Here is a 21657-nt window from a genome sequence, read left to right as displayed (position 1 = left end):
ACAGTATATATATATATACAGTATAAATGGGCTTGATTACATTACTCAGTCCTGAGCTGGCAATTTGTATGATGATGATAATAAGGCATTGTGTAATTATTAGCCTGATGGCCACACCCATTTATATATTTCTGTTATTAATTTATATGCTCCTATCTATTTCATTTATTCACACCTAATTATATACTGTAGTTATTTATTTATGATCTCCTGTATTCTTGTGCCTTTCCCTCTTATTTAGTACTAATTAAACATAACTTATTTATTTAGTCTTATGCAATTTATTTTTACCAATATATACAGTATATGCTATAATGTAGTTTTATGCTATTTATTCACACAGTTATATTGTATAGTCTTATACAAAGTTTTCCACCAATTTATGTATTCTAATATTAGATATGTATGAATAGAGTATACTATATATTCACATCCATTACTATTCACTTTACTATTGTATTCATGTGTATAGATATTGGTTATAGATTATACTGTAAAAAATAAAACACTTATTCTATCTATTCACATCCATTAATATATATTATATAGTGTTATTTATTAATATACCAGTACTCTAATACTACTTGTTCTCATACTTTAATATATTTATCCTATATGTATTTTATTTATATGCTCTCATGTTATGGTTTTAGGATGCTATAAATGTACAACCATGTTTTTTGCTGCTTTTAAAAAACACCCTTTGTCAATTTAATCATGTGAATATTAGATTAGGATTGCTGGATTTTATATTTGCATATCTGTTGCATATTCATGTCTTTTGTCTGCCTTCAGTTTAAATATTGATTTTTTTGCCCCAGGAGTAAAGGCATAAAGTTATCCAAAAGCAGTGTGTAAGACTGGTGGAGGAGAACATGATGCCAAGATGCAAAAAACTGTGATTAAAAACCAGGGTTATTCCACCGAATATTGATTTCTGAACTGAATGAATATGAACATATTTTCTTTGCATTATTTGAGGTCTGAAAGCTCTGTATCAGGGATGAGGGTGGGTGAGTGGGTGAGTGTGCCACACCCCGTACAGCAGTGCCAGCTGCCCGCGTGCCGACAGGCCGCCACCCAAACACACCCACAATATTTACACTGCTGTCGCTGCGCTGCAGCTGCAGGGGGACGAGTTAGTCATCTGTTTGACGTTTCTGTCCTCAGCCTGAGTGAAGAGTTTAAAATGTGGCACTCTCTGATCTGCTGAGGGAAAGAACTCAACCAGAAACAGACAGATTTACTGATTACTAATAACAGGTTTAGCCACGAATCAGAGAAAACCTTTTATATGTATATGTAATGTTTTTTTTTACATTGTAAATTTAATATTAAGGACTTAATTCAAGCTATACATGAACACTGATGCTGAATTATTTAGTAAAGAAAAAGAGTTAAACAAACCAAAAAATGTTTTATACTTTAGATTCATGATCCCAAATCACCATCTCAGTTCTCAATGTGCACGTTTTCACGTCTTTACAATTAACCTACAATGTACAAAATAAATAAAATTAAAAAATCATTGAATTAGAGGAGGTGTGTACAAACTTTTGACTAGTACTGTATATGCATGGATTGAGGGATAGATACAGATACAGACAGATTGGCAATACTGTAATTAACTATGGCCATGCCAATAAAGCTCCTTTGAATCTTTGAATAGATAGATAGATAGATAGATAGATAGATAGATAGATAGATAGATAGATAGATAGATAGATAGATAGATGGAGTAAAATGAAAATTGTTGTTTTATTCTATATTCTATATTCTATAACTACAGACAACATTTCTCCCAAAATCCACATAAAAATATTGTCATTTAAAGCATTTATTTGCAGAAAATGAGAAATGGCTGAAATAACAAAAAAAGATGCAGAGCTTTCAGACCTCAAATAATGTACAGAAAACAAGATAATATTCATAAAGTTTTAAGAGTTCAGAAATCAATATTTGCTGGAATAACCCTGGTTTTTAATCACAGTTTTTTTTTCATGCATCTTGGCATCATGTTCTCCTCCACCAGTCTTACACACTGCTTTTGGATAACTTTATGCTGCTTTACACCTGGTGAAAAAATGCAAGTAGTTCAGCTTGGTTTGATGGCTTGTGATCATCCATCTTTTTTAATTTGGTAAAATCAAAGAAACTCATCTTTTTAAGTGCTCTCTTATTTTTTTTCTATAGCTAAGAGTGTTCAGTAAGGCAGTAAAACACTCTCAGCAGAGTGAGGATCTGAGAGTGGGAGGGATGGCAGGTGGTGAATTAGAAATGTCATTCATTTTTAATGATGGGTTGGAGGAGCGGTCACACTCTGCTGGTGCCTGAACAGCTGACCACTACTGCCCCACCCCATTAACCACCCCCCACCCCCTCCCACAGTGTGTATGTGTGTGTGTGTGTGTGTGTGTGTAGATACACTCCTGTACATTAGTGTAGGCAGGGAAATTAGAGGAAATACAGTGCATGCAAATCTAATCATCCAATAGATCATCCCAAAACCGGCTCCAAATGATATTAAAACGAACAATGGTCGGGGTTATTATGGTCAGTGTGTGTTTGTGTGCACAAGTGTGTGTGGGTGTATGTGTGTGTGTGTGTGTGTGTGTGTGTGTATGTGTTGTGCTGCTTACGTGACTTTTTGCCTCTTTGCTCTTTCTGCTGATTATACACAGTGTGTATGGAGGGGTCAGGGCTGTGTGTGTGTGTGTGTGTGTGTGTTTTGGTGTGTGTTTTCAGCACACTCTGTGCCAGAGCGAGACGGCGATGAGTGATAAAGAAGGACTGGCTGACCGGGGTCACTGCACTCACTCTGGCTCTTACCATCTTAGTTTTACTCTAAAAAATTATGTTTTTAAAACATCATATATTCTTATTAGGTCTGTCACGATAAGATTTTTTTGTGGACAATATATTGTCCCAGAAATTATTGTGATACACGATATTTTTGTAATATAATATAAATAATAAAAAAAATAATAGCATAAAAAGCAACGATACACTTTTTAAAGACAACAATTATTTTATTAATATTTTATTATAGTTAGTTTGAGAATTATTTACTTATTTCTGCCCCTATTTTAGTCCAAACTGTGTGTATGGTGTCACAATAGATAATATCATGATTATCCAAAATAAATCGATATTGCAAAAATTGTGACAGACCTAATTCTTCTTGATAAATGAGTGATGATTAATATTCTGCAATTACATAATTAGAAATAATATACACAGATTTATAATCAGTCATGTGACAGCAGTAGGGATGGGCAAATTATAATATTTTATCGTATTGTGCTCAGTTTTTTTATAGTATCGTCAGTATGTTTTTTTTACAGTATGTTTAAATGTATAATGAGCTGATATATAGTGAGTATGACTGTTGTCTTGTCCCTTATCTAGTGTGTTTATACCTTTTTAGAGACACAGAAAGAGAGAGAGAGAGAGAGAGAGAGAGAGAGCAAACCAGTTTATAAGGCGCATTATCAATAAACGTCTATTTTCTGGTCTATCTTCATACATAAGGTGCACCAGATTATAAAACACATTATGTGACACTAGTAGGGAACAGGGGTGCCACCACATTATCCTTCTAATTCAGCTGCTCTCACCGCTGGGTGGCAAGACCTGTAAAGCTAAACTAAGTTAAGTAAACAAAACTGTAATTCCTTAAAAAAATTCCTTAAAAATAACATTTCAAACGAGTCAGACAAGTCAAACGAGCACTGGCTGTTAATCTACACAAATTCATCTCCTGAAAACTGTTTATTTGGTGAGTAAAGCACTTCCGTTTATTTACAGTAAGCTTAGATTTCCAGATTTCCACTAACCATCTGCTAGCGGTAGTGCTAATGCTGCTCCAGCAGTGCTAGCCGGGGTTAGCAGCAGGCTACCGGCCAATAATACTCACCTCTGAATGGCGAAAGAGCTAGCGCTTAGTGCGGTTAGCGGCTAATGCTTCTACTGCTCCAGCCTTGTATTTTACTGCTCCTCAAAACCTGACTGGTAGAATTTATACATAAGGTGCATCGGATTATAAGATGGACTGATGATTTTTAGGAAAATTATATTTAAAAATATAATTTTAAAGCCTTTTTTATAGTGAGAAAAATACGGTACGCATAAAAGAGGATTAGAAGTTTTATGTTAGATATTTACCATTAGCATCCAGATTTTATGGGACATGGCAAAAGTCATGGGACAGCAACTGTAGTATCTGTAGTATCTAGTATGTCAATGTATATTACAATATATTGAATCTTAAACTCTGTATCCCTTAAATGTTTATATTTTTAGTTGTACTGCTAGTAATTTGGATTATACCAACATTTAATGTGTATTATATCAATATAATTTGTTTAAAATATATAGTATAGTACAGATTTATAATAATCTAAACCTATAAAAGCAATGTGAGGCCTCATATTACTGATATATATTTACTGGTATAGTGTGGCACTGCCCTTCTTTTCCACTGGGATTGTTTTTCCCCAGTCTAACCAGTTAGTTGCCATAGTGACGGGGCAGCTCTGGTGTGCACTGGTGTGTTGTCCCCTGTTCGTTCAGACAGCCACATAAAACCCTGTCTCACACACACACACACACACACGCACACACACACAGACACTTACTGGCGCACTCATACACACCCGTCCTTCAGGAATGTGTGTTCTCACTGGCCACGTTGTGTGTGTATGTGTGTGTGTCAGGATTTCCCCCACTTACAGCACCTACTGGTGTGTGTGTGTGGGGGGGTATTTTTGCTGTGGAGAAAATGTAAGAAAGGGAAGGAGCACGGATGCAGTCAGCAGGAATGTGGGGGTTAGTCTGGCGGATGAGTGCAGATCTGCAGGGCTGGATGTTTAGACTGCTCTCTGCCCCCATTACATTTTCTTTTAATAGGATCAAACACTATCCGCCTTCATATGACATCCAGAATCCTCCTCTAGATTCCTCCTTCAGAAAACACCTACACCATGTGTTTGTGTGAGTCTGGTTGGGTTGGGATTAAAATACTGGAGTTAGGGACTGTACTGTATAAGGCTATACATGTTCTACAGAGCAGGAACTTGGAGAATTAAGTTAAGTTAAGGATGAGATCTGGAAGACCAAGGAAACTGTTCATGTGCTGGTAAGACATGCAAAGCAAAACTTCAAAATAATGCAAAGAAAATGCTGGACATTTAGCTGAGTCATGAGAAAAGTGCTATCATTTCTATAAGCTATTTTTCAATAGCAGACAGTAGCCGGTTTACTGATTGGAGCTTAGAGCCATGATGCTCAATTTAATTACAAAGGGGCTAAGCTTACAAAAGTAGTAGCGTAGGGACAGGCAGGGTCAAAAATGGTATGGCAGCAATATAAACAACATGCCAGAACTTAGTCAGGAAAAATAATGGTCAAACACTGTAAATCCTGCAAAGAGAGGGCAAAGGCCAAAAAGTGGTCAAATATACTGATAAAAAAATCGGCAACAGAAATAAACAATAGAGAGGGCAAGGCAAAAAACGATATTCAGAAACAAAACAAGTATCAAAAGGCAATAAACTAAAAAAATGAATTATAGAAGAGCTAAATAACTAGATTCAATATTAGGCAGAGAACAGAACAGAGAGAACTAAGGGGTATATATACAAGACATGCCAGGTACAATCAATCAGTAACTGGGGGAGCGGGAATGCCGTAGTGTCACGTGAGCACAGTCCGGTGTGAGTGCTGAGAATGCTGGGAATTGGAGTCTTTGAGTAGTTCAGAGTCCAGAGCAGGCAGACCGATAGCGTCAGGACTGACACAAGGGTAGAGTCTAGAGAATTGTAGAGGAGAGACAAAAATCTACAAAAATAAAGTAAATTTTTTTATTGCCACATATGTCATGTAAAGCCTTTTTTAAAAAGGGGAATAAACCCCCTGATTATAGCTAACTACACCCTCACTCTTAAATGTAAAAAAAAAATGCTTAAAAATGGGAGGGGTAGTTTGGGAGGGGCACCTTGGTGATGTATGGGTTTAGAGGCGGAGCAGAAGGGAGAGAGCTGATTGGCTAAGCTGCAGCAGCAGCAGTGTGCCTCTGATTGCAGTAGTGAGACGCAGATGATTGAGCGTCAGCAGGGGGGCGGTTATTATGATTGATTGATTGATTGATTCATTTGCATATTGCGATGTGTCTGCGCACCAAAGTACACAGAAACATCATCCTCGCCTATAGCACAGTTGAACCTGAGAGGGAGCTGCAGAGGAGTGGTATGTTTTATTACTTCAAATTTTAGCTATTTATAAAAAAAATGTGTTTTTGGGTTTAGTGACTCTTCACTCTGAACCCAGACATTGTTTGAACTCAAGTGATTTAAGTCTGTTTGACATAAAATTGGATATTTCTAAACAATACTCAACTATTTTGAGTTAGTTGAACATTTGTGGGCACATAAACTGTACTATTCAAACTGAGATCTTTGAGTTTAATCAACTTATAATAACTGAGTTTAGTCTGTTGTCATTGGCAGCTTCTTTTCTATTGGCTTCTGTCACAATCTATTTGCATACTGGGTGTGTCCAACAGTTTCTGACAGACACTCACCATCAGTGTGTAGTGATTCACCCGGGGCTACCTTAGAATGTAATAACTTGATGTTTTAATTTATGCTAACTCAAGTTTTTATTCCCCATTACTTAAAAAAATTGAGGAAATCAGCTGCTTTAAAAAAGTTAAGTAAACTCAACTTATCTGGTCTTACAGTATAACAAAAAATAAAAAAAAGACAACTTCCCCTTCAGTTGTAATAACTTGATGTCCTGAGTTATGCTTACTTAAGTTTTCATTCCACATTTCTTAACTTTTTAAAAGCAACCGGTTTCCTCAGATTTTTAAAGTAAATTCAACTTATCCAGGCTTACAGTGTTCAACTGCTATTGGTAGATTAGCTAACAGATGTCTGTGATTGGCTAGCATCAGCCTGCAGGCATCCATCCCATTCAGATAGCAGCACCCTGAACAATAACGAGCGATTTATGATCTGTAGGGCTCTCATCCCACAGCATCTGCTTCAAACCCGTGATCTCCTGATAACAGGGCAGAACTTCAGAAGGTTCTGCAGCCGAGGAGCCAAAGACACTGGGGTTTCTGACACAGCGACGTCTGGGAATCGTCATCTGGACATCAATGAAATGGCTGTAATGATGAAATGGCTATAAATACTGTAGAATGTGTGAGTGGCTCAGGGTTTTGTTGGTCAGGAAATTGGAATGGAACAAAAAATGCACTGGAGACTGGGGTGACCCAAGACTGATCTCGGTCCAGAATACTCCCACATGAGTTTTAACAGCAGGATAAGCTGAACAATGACTGCGTCCCAAACCACACACTTCTTTCCTTTAATGGCTACATTAATAAGCACATTTATAATGGTAGTGCACTTAATGGTAGTTTTTAACACACAGTGTTTTGGTTTGGGACACAGCCCATATTTGGACATTTTCGATCAGTGTATTTATAATTTAAATATTTAGTTTTTTCTACACTGTAAATGAATATAGTGAAGTGATTCAGACTATGAAGGAATCATGTAGTAACTTAAAAGTCTTAAACAAACCAAAATATTCTGTGAAGAAATTAGGTGCTCTTATCTCGGGTGCTGTTAACCCCCTATGGCATGCTGTTGCCCTCAGGCAACAAACCAGTTTTTTTTTGTTATTATTACCTAATTTTAATGTTTGTAGTATTCTTTTGTTTGTCTTGTTTATCACAAAATGCATAATTTATTTTTCTAATCAAAACAATGTTTTTTTTTTTGTTGCCTCAGGGCAACACGATGCAGTTAAATATTAATATAATAATGCTAAAAAAATGGTGGTTATTATCTTCCTTCCAAAAAAAATAAAAATATTAACAATCCATGCCATGGAGGGTTAACTTGCGATTACTGAGGCTGGTAACTCTGATGAACTTATCCTGTACAACAGAGGAAACTCTTGCTCTTCTTTTTTTGGTGCGGTCCTAATGAGTGCCAGTTTCATCATAGCGTTTTTGACTGTCTTTGCGGTGACTGCACTTTCTTTCCAACTTAACAGCTGATGCTCTCAAACACTTCATTAGAAGGCAAGAAATGTAAGTAATTAACTTATATATTTTAACGTGATCAGCACAGCTGTTACCTGAAAGCCTGAATTCCAGGTGATAACAAAACTGATTTACTATACTAGGTATTTATTTTCAGCTGCTTTTAGTACAAATCAACAAATATTATAATATAAGAGTTTTTCCACAAAATGATGAGAAAAACGCTTTTATTTAGGACACACAGTAAAACTATACATAAAAATGTACATAAAAACTTTATAGTCTAAACAAATAAAAATGTTTAGTGCAAAATAAGTGCTTAGTTAAATGTGCTACTAAAATGAAAACTATATAAAGTAGTGCGCACATCATACCTAGCTTTAGTTTGAGTAAAGCAGGTCGTATCACAGGTAGTTTTTCTGTGGACACTTTTGAGTCATTTACTGATATTATTTGGTTTGAAACATCATATAAATATGTTTGAAGCACTAAAGGTAAATAATATTGGTTGAGGACAAGCAAATTGCACGTTTTTTTTTTTTTTTTGTGGGGAAAAGTCCCTTTTTTCAACACTTCACCTGAGAGTGAATGTGAATACAGCTGATTATGTGTTTTAGGGAAAAAATAGAGTTATAATGGAAGAATAAAACAAGGAACTTTTTCCCAATGGGTTTCTTGTAGATGTTTTACTGCACTGGGATGTCATCACTATTTTTAGAAAGAGTCATTTCTGCTCTTTCTAATCATATATGGATTATGTTTATGTGTGAAGGGGATCCTGAGTAATTAAACTAAGAACACAAGGTGCGATTTTGGCCGTAAAGTCCGTCTGTAGGTGTTAAAAAAGATGTTTTAACACCTTCAATCTACAATAATTACAGTTTTGTACACGTTGCATCTACTACATACGCGTCCTGAGCTTCCCTAAGCTTCATGCCGATGCATATGTCTTGATTTGCATCGAGCGGCAGTCAAACCGAGCCGAGCTGCAGCAGAGCTGTGAGAACATTCATGCGTCCTCGTCTCCTGGGTGCAGCCGTCCAATATGTTCTCATGTGTGAAGCATCCGTCACTGAGAGCTTCTGCTGGCGCTGATCCAGTGCAAGCAATGCAGAACACTCAGCCCTGCCCTCAGCAACCCACCGCTCCTCCACCGCCATTATATTATTAATCCTGCTGAAGATCCGGCGGATCCTCACCCCGCAGCTCCGGCACTAACGCAGCACTGTGTGTGTATGAGTGAGTTACGATTAGCGTGACTCATATATGTGTGACTTAAATACATGGATATACTGGAGGCCTGGGTTATGTAATGGGTGTGCCGAAGCAGCTGTTCTGGGCCGTTGCCAAATTCAGGGTTACCGTAAATATGTGTAGCTGACTTGACTTTCACACAAAACCTCTGGTTTTATAGTCATTTAGGTCGTGTTCAGGGTTAAGTGCAGCTTGCTGGCCTGTCACAAGTACTAAAATCCTCTTTACCACAGTTATATTTCACAATCGGTAGCTTTTATAATTATATAAACAGTAGGGTGTGTGTTTCCTTGTTGGGTTGAAGCAAATAAATGAAGATGAAGCCATTGATAATAAATTAAAACCTGATAAAACATAATATACATACAGCTCTGGAAAGAAATAAAAATAAAAATGAGTTTCTTTGATTTTACCAAAAAAAAAAAACAGGCTATCAAACCACCAAGCTGAACTGCTTGAATTTTTGCACCAGGAGTAAAGCAGCATAAAGTTTTCCAAAAGCAGTGTGTAAGACTGGTGGAGGAGAACATGATGCCAAGATGCATGAAAAAACTGTGATTAGAAACCAGGGTTATTCAACCAAATATTGATTTCTGAACTCCTAACACTTTATGAATATGAACTTGTTTTCTTTGCATTATTTAAGGTCTGAAAGCTCTGCATCGTTTTTGTTATTTCAGCCATTTCTCATTTTCTGCCAGTAACTGCTCCAAATGACAATATAGATTTTTATTAATTTGGGAGAAATGTTGTCTGTAGTTTATAAAATAAAACAACAATCTTCATTTTACTCAAACATAAACCTAAAATAGCAGAATCTGAGAAACTGATTCAGAAACTGAAGTGTTCTATTTATGTTTTTCAGAGCTGTGTATATATTTCACAATTTAGGGGTTACAATTAAATACATCCATTATTTCTAGACTATAAGAAATTTAATATATTTCAATCTTCCTATCTATCTGGCCGTGTCCAATGCTTCTGTAACAAGTGGGTGTGTATGCGTGTTGAAGACATGACTATGTTGACAAAATTCACTGCCAAAATAGCAATGAACATCTAACTGTTGTCCAGGTTGTATTCAGTCAGTGGAGCTCCTGTGTGTTCTATTGCCAAGATAGCAATACACCAAAAATATACCTGAACACACCTCATTTGCAGACCACCACATTAGAGCTTAGATTGGGCTCAAAATATTCTGACCGACCCCACCCCATAAACTGTCATTATGAGCCCGAGCCTGATTTAAACCCAACATTTTTTAGTAAGTAGAGCATTAAAACTGAGCTTTTAAAAAAAAATGTTGGATGTTTAAATGAGTGAAATTAGTTCAGAATGATGTTAATTAACATTGCAACACTGAAGAAGCATAGACCTATTATTTAAGAACAATGTTTATCAAGAACAGCTACACAAGTGCGTAATGATGGCCTTTGTGACTGCACTGCACTTGAGGATACTTTTAGTTTCTTGAACTTCTTAGTCTTTTTAATTTTTTTGGATTAACTTTGACCTTTGAAGTTTGAAGTTTTGAATGGTACTGTATATAACACTGCAATATTGTTACAAGTATACAGAACAGGCCAAAAGTTTGGACACACCTTCTCTTTTTCAATGCGTTTTCTTTATTTTCATGACTATTTACATTGTAGATTCTCACTGGAGGCATCAAAACTATGAATGAACACATGTGGAGTTTTATGTACTTAACAAAAAAAGGTGAAATAACTGAAAACATGTTTTATATTCTAGTTTCTTCAAAATAGCCACCCTTTGCTCTGATTACTGTTTTGCACACTCTTGGCATCATTCTCTCAATGAGCTTCAAGAGGTGGCCACCTGAAATGAAAAGTTTTCCAACAGTATTTAAGGAAGGAGTTCCCAGAGGTGTTTATTAGCATTTGTTGCCCCTTTGCCTTCTTCACTCTGTGCTCCAGCTCACCCCAAACCATCTGGATTGGGTTCAGGTCCGGTGACTGTGGAGGCCAGCTCATTTTTTGTTAAGTACATAAAACTCCACATGTGTTCATTCATAGTTTTGATGCTTCAGTGAGAATCTACAATGTAAATAGTCATAAAAATAAAGAAAACGCATTGAATAAGAAGGTGTGTCCAAACTGTACTGTATGCTTTTACTTCGCTGAGTAATATCATAATATCACTCTGTAATTTGCTTGTAGTAAAAGTTGCTCAGTTGCTATTGGATGATTTTTTTTTTCCATCACTACTATGTCAGGGTGAGGCTGTAGGGGGGGTTGTGGGGGGGATTGGCAGGCCAGCGCGTTATTGGCCTGAGTTGCCAAACTCCCATCAAGCATGTAAAAGAGCCCTGGGCCGGACAGAGGGGTCTTTGTCTGGGCCGATGCGACGGAGCTTGTGACCAGAATGGATCCTGGCTCTTTCATCCAGAGAACAGCGTTCCTCTGGGGCCTTGCGTTTAAAGAGCCTGGGGGAGGACGGGCGGGTGCTGGGGGAGGAGGGGGTGGTTGCTTCTGGGGCGCTGGGGGTCTCTCCAGCAGTCTTGCGGGATTAATTTAGCCGGAGTTGGAGCTCGGCGCTGGTTTAGCTCAGTAGCGTCTGGCAGTGAATAAAGGCCAGGCTTTACTTTACTAACGTTACTCAGGAAACGAACTCAAAACCTGTAACCCAAAACACCTCACTCTGAATCTGCACTCTGCATCCATCTACTCTCCTTCCTCAGTAATCAATAACAGGAAAAACATCAACCCAGGGCAACTTCTCACAGTTTTAATAGTGATTTTGTGTTTTTTTTAATGGTTGCTCATTGCAAAGTGCAAATGCAACACCTTAGCAACCACCTAGCAACCCCTTAGAAAAACATAGCATGTGTGCATTTGCACATACAGTATGTGTCGGCAATGGTGCAACTTAAAGTAGCTAAATGCACAATATTTCAGTGTTTTTTTCCTATACAAATGTAAAAAAAAAAACTAGCATTTTTATAAACTCTCTAATCAAATTTGCACTCAGCTACTTTAAGTTGCACCATTTTAGCAAAATAAAAATTCACACTGTTCTCATTTCCTGTTATATTTCTACTAGAGACAGATTATATCTTTTCAGTATCATTTATTTTACTTTAATCCTGGATATATGGAGATATTTGGAGTGCATTATTATAAGTATCATGACATTCTGGTTCATTGTCTTCTGTTACAAAGCAATGAAGCATGTGTGCATATAATTTAATGGTGCAACTTAAAGTAACTGAATGCATTTTAATATTTTAGTGTTTTTTTATACAAATGTTTTAAAAAACTAGCATTTATTCTGTTAAGAAGTTTGTGTGCCCTCTCTAACCAATTTTGCATTTAGCTACTTTAAGTTGCACCATTGCTGACACATACTGTATGTGCAAATGCACACATGCTATGTTGTTTCTAAGATGGTTGCTAGGGGGTTGCTAAGGTGTTGCATTGGCACATCACCCATCCCTAATTATCACATCAGGGTACTACTTTTTTACTGTTTTTATTTAGCAAAAAAAACATTCACACTGTTCTCATTTCCCATTATATATCTACTAGAGACAGATTATATCTGTACAGCAGGGGTGTCAAACTCATTTTGGCCGAGGGCCACATTGGCATATTGGCTGTCCTCCGAGGGCCAGATGTAACTTATAAATGTAATAAAATGTAACCAAATGTAATATATGTAAATGAATGTAATTACTCCTTAATGTTAAATAACTCTCAATATATTATTTATTCAATCAAATATTACAGTTGCATGGAAAAAATGTTTGCTTGTTGCTCTATTAACATAAATCCTTTTAATTTGTCATGTCATGAAATCCAAAAACTCCATCAATCAAGAACCAAACTATTCAAGTGAATAGAAATGACATCAAGTTATATTAACTTTGAAATTATTAACTGAAATAAGGCTTAATAAATATAAAATCAAAAATTGTGAGCTGTTAAGAACATAGCATTTCCTCAGATTTAGCAGTTCCTCATCCAACCACTAGTGGGAGCTGCAGCAGCAGCACCACAAGTCCGCAGTCTTTACTGAGTCAGAGCTACAGCCCAGTCACGGGCTACAGGGCTCAGCTCAGCCAGTCTGGAGCGTTTTTACAATTTTTAAGTTCTTCTGTGTATGAAATAAAGATTTTTGTAACCGAATAATACAGCTCTCTACAGTTCATCTTTCAGCCCAATCAGCTAACAGCAGCCGTTTAGAGCATGAGTCACTGCTGGGATTACATTATAAACAGGTCAGTTATCGCGCTGCTAACCTCAGGATGTTTATAACTACGGAGTTTAGTGGACACACCACGGCTGCAAGGTTAGACTGTTGAAGGCTACTGAAGACTATTAAAGGCTATTGGAGGTTATTGAAAGGGTTATTGAGGGCAGAAATCAGTAAAGGCTGGTTAGATAAGTGATTCACGTCCTCGTACTTTGCTGCGGTGAAACTGCGACTAGCGCTGTCACAGTGATGTTTATTAACGTCATTAAAACAGATTTTGTCAGCTATTGTCTTATAAATGTTTACACAGAACTTATATCTCTCCTAAAAAGCGTTTATTTTGGTCAGTAACACTCTTCGTAACACAAAAGGCATACCGGTCTTTCGCCTTGAAGCACAGCCGTCCGTCTGCATCAACTTCTCTTTTTCTGGACATTATGGGATAAACATTTATATGTCTCAATTCCACCCGCGAAGTTACACCTTCCCTCCGGCAGGGTTTCCACATCAATGACTACACTGCCGTGTAGTGGCAGTAAGCCGTAACTTTGCGGGTAATACAATCGACAAGCATTGTGGGAAATGTATTTTTTGGTCAAAGAACGCTTCTGACTTATTTATTATAGACACTAAGATCTTACAAGCTCTCGCGGGCCACATAAAAAGACGTGGCGGGCCACATTTGGCCCGCGGGCCTTGTGTTTGACACATGTGATGTACAGTATCATTTATTTTACTTTAATCTGGCTATATGGAGATATTTGGAGTGCATTATTATTAGCATCGTGACATTCTGGATCGTTGTCTTCTGTTACAAAGCAATGAAAGACCTTAGCAACCACCTAGTGACCACTTAGAAACAACATAGAATGTGTGCATTTGCACATATATATGTCAGTAATGGTGCAACTCAAAGTAACTGAATGCACTTTAATATGTTAGTGTTTTTTATGTACAAATGTTTAAAAACTAGCAGGATTTTTCGTTTGTAAGACTCTCTAATCGATTTTGCATTCAGCTACTTTAAGCTCCACCATTGCTGACACATGTATGTGCAAATACACACATCCTATGTTGTTTCTTAGATGGTTGCTAGGTGGTTGCTAAGGTGTTGCTTTGCCACATCACCCGTCCCTAATTGTCATATCAGGGTACTACTTTTTTACTGTTTTTATTTAGCAAAATAAAAATTCACACTATTCTCATTTCCCATTATATCTGTTCAGTATCATTTATTTTACTTTAATCCTGGATATATGCAGATATTTGGAGTGCATTATTATTAGTATCGTGACATTCTGGATCATCAACTTCTGTTACAAAGCAATGCAACACCTTAGCAACCACCTGTGGATATCTATATATTTACTCTGCATCTTATCCTCATTTGGCACTTTTAGACTGTACTGTGTTGCTACTGTTAAATTTGTCTCATGTCTGCTGTATTTATTGTATTTATTGTAGTTTATTTATTCTAATTTTATGTTGCACAATTTGTTGCATGTAGAACTTTGTATAATTTTTTTTTTTTTTTTAGTAATTGTGTCTCAGCAGTGCAACGCATCCGTGTGTGTGTAACGAGTGGGGTTGTACAAACACACTGGGCGCACCTATAGGAATATATTTAGTCTGTAAGGGTGCAGCAGTTCTGGCCATGCAGTTTTTGTGTAGGTTCAGATGTGTGCAGAGGTGGGTGGTAGCTGTAGTTGGTCAGATTCTGTGGTCAGGGTTTAACAGGCTGTAATTGCAGTGGTACAGAATTCACTGGCACGTCGTATAAAGAGCATAGCGGGTTCTGTGACCAGGCCAAACACAATACTCAGCCTCGTAAGAGTGTTTTAAAATGTTCCCTTTAAATTAGGACCACGCTCCACTGCATAACACTGTCAGTCGTTTTCTTGAACCATTTGCCCCTTACAAATTTATTTTGTTTTTGCTTGCATTTTTCATACCTGAGTAAATACAAAAGCTGAGGTGAATTCATTGTTAGAACAGCACTGCTGAAGTAAATCATGATTAGAATAGCACTGCTGACGTAAATTCATGGACATAATTGCACTGCTGTGGTAAGTTCATGATTAGAATGGTACTGCTGAGGTAAATTCATAGTTAGAATGGCACTGCTGAAGTAATTCATGGTTAGAATAGCACTGCTAATGTAAATTCATAGTTAGAATGGCACGGCTGAAGTACATTCATAGTTAGAATAGTACTGCTAGAGTAAATTCATAGTTAGAATAGCACTGCTAAGGTAAATTCATAGTTAGAATGGCACTGCTGAAGTAATCCATGGTTAGAATAGTACTGCTAAGGTAAGTTCATAGTTATGATAGCACTGCTAATGTAAATTCATAGTTAGAATAGTACTGCTAAGGTGAATTCATAGTTATGATAGTACTGCTGAAGTAAATTCATAGTTATGATAGTACTGCTGAAGTAAATTCATAGTTAGAATAGCACTTTTGAGGTAAATTCAGTTACCATTGCACTGCTAAAGTAAAATTTTCACTTGTTTTCCTAGTTATTCCCTAGTTAATATGATTTTTTTCCTTCTCCAGAGTGATCGACTCCTCATTAAAGGGGCGAAAATTGTGAACGATGACCAGTCCTTCTCTGCAGATATCTACATGGAGGATGGCCTCATCAAGTAAGTCTCTTTTTCTTCACTTCTATCTCATTCTTGTCTTTTTTATCGAAAATACTGGCCTATGAGGTCAGTGTAACGTTTATTAATACAATTTTTTTGACCATTTAAGCTTAAATGGAAAAAAAATATTGAAAATTGGAGTAAAATATAATAAGGTAAAACATATAATTGAATTTTTTATTAATGTAGTGCAGTACACAAGAAATACATTTTCATTCTTTTTTCCAATCTTATTTTTTTTTATCTCTTCCCCTCACAATTGTAATTTCAGGAAAAGTAAAAAAAAATGAATCTTTTGTTTTCTGATTTTTTAATTTTTGGATTATGAAAGTTAAATTATACCATCAGATTTGTGTTAGAAACTGCAAAAATGGGCATATCTGAAAATTGAGAGAACATTTAACTTTATAGTTTATTTTTCCTGAAATTCTGTTTGCAAAAGGCTTAAATAAAAAAGATAAACTAATAAACTAATAAAAATAATTGAAAAATTGGATAAAAACCTATTTCTTTTTCATTTCGAATTTAGCTTAATACAGTCAGAAAATTAAACTGCTAATTTATTTCTTGTACACTGCACTACATAAAAAAATGACATAATGAGTTTTTACATCCAATTGTCTATTTTTGCATTTAACCTCAAACGGTCAGAAAATGAAATTAATAAACATTACACTGACTCTGAGAAAACAGAGACTGTGCTTTTACTTTTATGTTCGCTTCCTTTTTTTTAGTTTTGATTCCACAGGCTTGACAAGAAGATCCTAAAAATAGACATCAAAAAATAGCAGTATTCCAAAAATAAGGCTTTTAAATTCAAATTTGAGCTGAAAATAACTTCCTCTCACTTCATCTCCTCTGCTTTTATCTCCTCTCAGGCAGATCGGAGAGAACCTGATCGTTCCTGGCGGGGTGAAGACCATCGATGCCCACGGGCAGATGGTGATGCCAGGAGGCATCGATGTTCACACTCGCTTCCAGATGCCCGACCGGGGCATGACCGCCGCCGACGACTTCTACCAGGGCACCCGCGCCGCGCTGGCAGGAGGCACCACCATGATCAGTGAGTGGCAGCAGGAGTGCCGGGCTGATATCATTACCCGGCGTACCTGCAGAGAGATAATCCCCTTATTTAATTTATTTAATCAGATCAGGATCAGGGTAATGATGGAGATGGAATTAAATGATGAATACGTTAATTGGACCCAGCAGAATAAAGTGGATTAGAGTGGATGTGAACTGAGGAATGATCAGATTTAGATGTTGGGTGATTATTTCTGAATCATAAATGCCACTTCTGCTAATCCCAGTTTAGTTCCATTACTCTACAGGGTTCCCACAGGTCCTTAAAAAGTTTAAAAATGTCTTCAATTGCCAGTGGGAAAGCACATACTAACATTAATGGTGAGTTACTGGGAAGAGAACTAAGATTAGCATAAAGCTAGCTAACATTAACTGCGAGCTAGCTAACGTTACTGGGGAGAAAACTAAGGTTAGCACAGCGCTAGCTAACATTAGCAGTGAGCTAGGGTAACGTTATTGGAGAGAGAACAAAGGTTAGCATAGAGCTAGCTAACATTAGCGGTGAGCTAGCTAACGTTACTGGGGAGAGAACTAAGGTTAGAACAGAGCTAGCTAACAGTAGCGGTGAGCTAGCTAACATTACCTATGAGAAAACTAAGGTAAGCATAGAGCTAGCTAACATTAGCTGTGAGCTAGCTAACGTAACTGGGTAGAAATCTAAGGTTAGCGTAGAGCTAACTAACATTAGCTTTGAACAAGCTAAAGTTACTGGGGAGAGAACTAAGGTTACCACAGAGCTAGCTAACATTAGCGTTGAGCTAGATAACGTTACTGGGGAGAGAACTAAGGTTACCACAGAGCTAGCTAACATTTGCTGTGAGCTAGCTAACTTTACTGGGGAGAAAACTAAGGTTAGCGTAGAGCTAGCTAACATTAGCGGTGAGCTAGCTAACAATACTGTGGAGAAAACTAAGGTTAGCGTAAAGCTAGCTAACATTAGCATTTAGCTAGCTATTGTTACTGGGGAGAGAACTAGGGTTAGCGTAAAGCTAGCTAACATTTAGCGGTGAGCTAGCTAACGTTACTGGGGAGAGAACTAAGGTTAGCATAGAGCTAGCTAACATTAGCTGCGAGCTAGCTAACGTTACTGGGGAGAGAACTAAGGTTAGAACAGAGCTAGCTAACAGTAGCGGTGAGCTAGCTAACATTACCTATGAGAAAACTAAGGTAAGCATAAAGCTAGCTAACATTAGCTGCGAGCTAGGTAATATTACTGGGGAGAGAACTAAGGTTAGCATAGAGCTAGCTAACATTAGCTGTCAGCTAGCTAACGTAACTGGGTAGAAATCTAAGGTTAGCGTAGAGCTAACTAACATTAGCTTTGAACTAGCTAAAGTTACTGGGGAGAGAACTAAGGTTACCACAGAGCTAGCTAACATTAGCGGTGAGCTAGCTAACGTTACTGGGGAGAGAACTAAGGTTAGCGCAAATCTAGCTAACATTAGCGGTCAGCTAGCTAACGTTACTGGGGAGAGAAATAAGGTTAGCATAGAGCTAGCTAACATTAGCTTTGAGCTAGCTAACGTAACTTGAGAGAAAACTAAGGTTAGCGCAGAGCTAGCTAACATATTGTTTTCAAAACAAGAAATTATTTTCTACTTTCTGCCACATTTTTGGGCCTTAAATCATATTTATGCATTGATTAGCTGCGAGCTAGCTTACGTCACTGGGGAGAAAACTAAGGTTAGCACAGAGCTAGCTAACATTAGTGGTGAGCTAGGGTAGCATTACTGGGGAGAGAACTAAGGTTAGTGCAGAGCTAGCTAACATTAGCAGTGAGCTAGCTAACATTACTTGGGAGAAAACTAAGGTTAGCACAGAGCTAGCTAACATTAGCAGTGAGCTAGCTAACATTACTGGGGAGAGAACTAAGGTTAGTGCAGAGCTAGCTAACATTAGCAGTGAGCTAGCTAAAGTTATTGGGGAGAGAACTAAGGTTAGCATAGAGCTAGCTAACATTAGCGGTGAGCTAGCTAACATTACTGGGGAGAAAACTAAGGTTAGCACAGAGCTACTTAACATTAGCGGTGAGCTAATTGTCGGCATACGTAAATTAGGAAAAAAAGCTGTATAAAAAGTTTTATCTTATTATCTTATGTATTTTTTTGTTTTATTTAACAGTTGACCATGTGGTGGCGGAGCCGGGGGTGGGGCTGATTGCAGCGTTTAACCAATGGCGCGAGTGGGCGGACAGTAAGTCGTGCTGTGATTACTCGCTCCACGTGGACATCACCGAGTGGCATAAAGGGATCCAGGAGGAGATGGAGACGCTCGTCAAAGATCACGGTACACCACATCTGCCTCAATATATCAGCGTTAGCCAATCACTGACCTGGAAATACCCTGTATTGCACACTGTACTGCTTTACTAACCCTAACACTGACTGAGCGCTACTGACTTACTACTGACTAAAGGTGGGTTAGGTAGTATTTGACCTGCATTTGTTGTAATAGAAAAGGCAATATAAGACTATAAATGATACACACACTGCAGATTCATACTGGATTAAAATCTCTCTGCAATTATTACTGATAAGAGAGCACCTAAAAATGATGAGTTTCTTTAATTTTACCAAATTGAAAACCTCTGGAATATAATCAAGAGGAAGATGGATGATCACAAGCCATCAAACCAAACTGAACTGCTTGAATATTTACACCAGGAGTAAAGCAGCATAAAGTTATCCAAAATCAGTGTGTAAGACTGGTGGAGGAGAACATGATGCCAAGATGCATGAAAAAAAAACTGTGATTAAAATCCAGTGTTATTCCACCAAATATTGATTTCTGAACTCTTAAAACTTGAAAAAATGATGCATTATTTGCATCATCCTAAAGCTCTGCATCTTTTTTTCTTATTTCAGCCATTTCTCATTTTCTTCAAATGCTCTAAATGACAATATTTAACTTTTGGAATTTAGGAGAAATGTTGTCTGTAGTTTATAGAATAAAACAACAATGTTCATTATACTCAAACATAAACCTATAAATAGCAAAAACACACAAACTGATTCAGAAACTGAAGTGGTCCAGGGCTGTATACAAACACTGCAGATTCATACTGGATTAAAATCACAACATCATACATTGCTAATTCATCCTGGGTTAAAGAAAGTACTGCAAAAGGACTAAAAAGACTACACAATTCAAAATTCATACTGGATTAAACCAACTATACAGCAATTACTGTCATACTATAAAAAACTTCACCCACTGCAGATTCATACTGGACTAAAATCAGTCCACGGTAACGGGTGTATGACTATAAGAACTACACACCTTGCAGATTCACACTGGACTAAAATCAGTATACAGGTATGTGTATCAGACTGCAAACCTGCACATGATTTATATTCATACTGAATTTATTACTCACACTTATTATTGTCGTATTTCATATTGGATTAAAAGTCATTTTACAGTTATTAGGCAGTGCAATAAAAAAAATAAAAAGCATAGTTAGCATACTAACCATTTAAAAGGTCCAGAAAGTAAAAATCCATCCCATCCCATTACTTTCTGGATCTGAATTACCCACTTTTTACTAAACATAAACTAATCCAGCTTTAAAGCTACTGAGAAATTACTCAGCTGTGCAGTGCTGTGCAGTGCTTCTCCAGACCAGAATATATCCTTTATTTAATAATATTGGAATATAATAAACTCAAAAATATTGATTTGATTGATTTATTTGTGTTGTATTTTTACAGGTGTGAACTCTTTCCTGGTCTACCTGGCCTATAAAGACGTTTTCCAGCTCACCGACTCTCAGGTTTGACCCTCTGATATGCTTATTACACAGTTATTGGCTGAACTGAGCCGGTCAGTCATCATTTACACCCAGAACCATCTGAGACGCAGCGTTTCCTTTAGAGTAAAAGCTTCCAGAAACACTCAGTCAGTTTACATCAGCGTGTGGAGCGAGTGAGGATTAGAGTACGCTGGGAAAAGCTTATTACAGGCCTCTCTCTTTCTCTCTCTCTCTCTCTTTTTCTGACTCATTCATAAACAAAAAGAGCTCAGGCCTCGTTTAACACCTGTGTTTAACATACAGCCTACCAGGATCCCAGCCAAAAAACTCCAAAAGTGTCTTGCACTCTAAAAAATGTGGTTTATTGGCTGTTTTCAATTATGTTTTGCATCTAAACATGAATGCATAGTGTTGCTTTGATTCAAATAAGTGAGTTTTTTATTTGTGGTTGATACAAAGTAATAACACGATCATAACACAAATTGCATGATTAAGTTGCCACTGACAGGTTGGTGCTGGAGAGTTTAAAACTCACACTGTTCTCATTGGCTCCTGGCACAAACAATTTTGGGAAGCACTTTACTTTACAGATAATAAGTTAATAAGTTGGTAATAATATGGTAATATTATGGTAACAAGTTGTATTTA

General features: G+C 37.2%; 1 protein-coding gene across 3 annotated transcripts in view; it reads left to right on the top strand.

Moving 5' to 3' along the window:
* Positions 1–21657, top strand: part of dpysl2b (dihydropyrimidinase like 2b) — a 64547-nt gene that overhangs the window by 23104 nt on the left and 19786 nt on the right. For all 3 annotated transcript variants that reach the window (XR_007427427.1, XM_022685303.2, XM_022685304.2), the window contains 4 exons: positions 16087–16175; positions 17054–17238; positions 19380–19544; positions 20969–21030. Coding sequence is in view for 2 of the 3 variants with exons in the window: in XM_022685303.2 (XP_022541024.1) it covers positions 16087–16175; positions 17054–17238; positions 19380–19544; positions 20969–21030 (501 nt within the window). In the remaining variant the exon portion in view is untranslated. The remainder of the gene's footprint in view (positions 1–16086; positions 16176–17053; positions 17239–19379; positions 19545–20968; positions 21031–21657) is intronic.

This window comes from Astyanax mexicanus, chromosome 20, assembly GCF_023375975.1.
Source record: "Astyanax mexicanus isolate ESR-SI-001 chromosome 20, AstMex3_surface, whole genome shotgun sequence".
NCBI lineage: Eukaryota > Metazoa > Chordata > Actinopteri > Characiformes > Acestrorhamphidae > Astyanax > Astyanax mexicanus.
The sequence above is the reverse complement of the archived record's forward strand: the minus strand, read 5'-3'. Positions and strand labels throughout refer to the sequence as shown.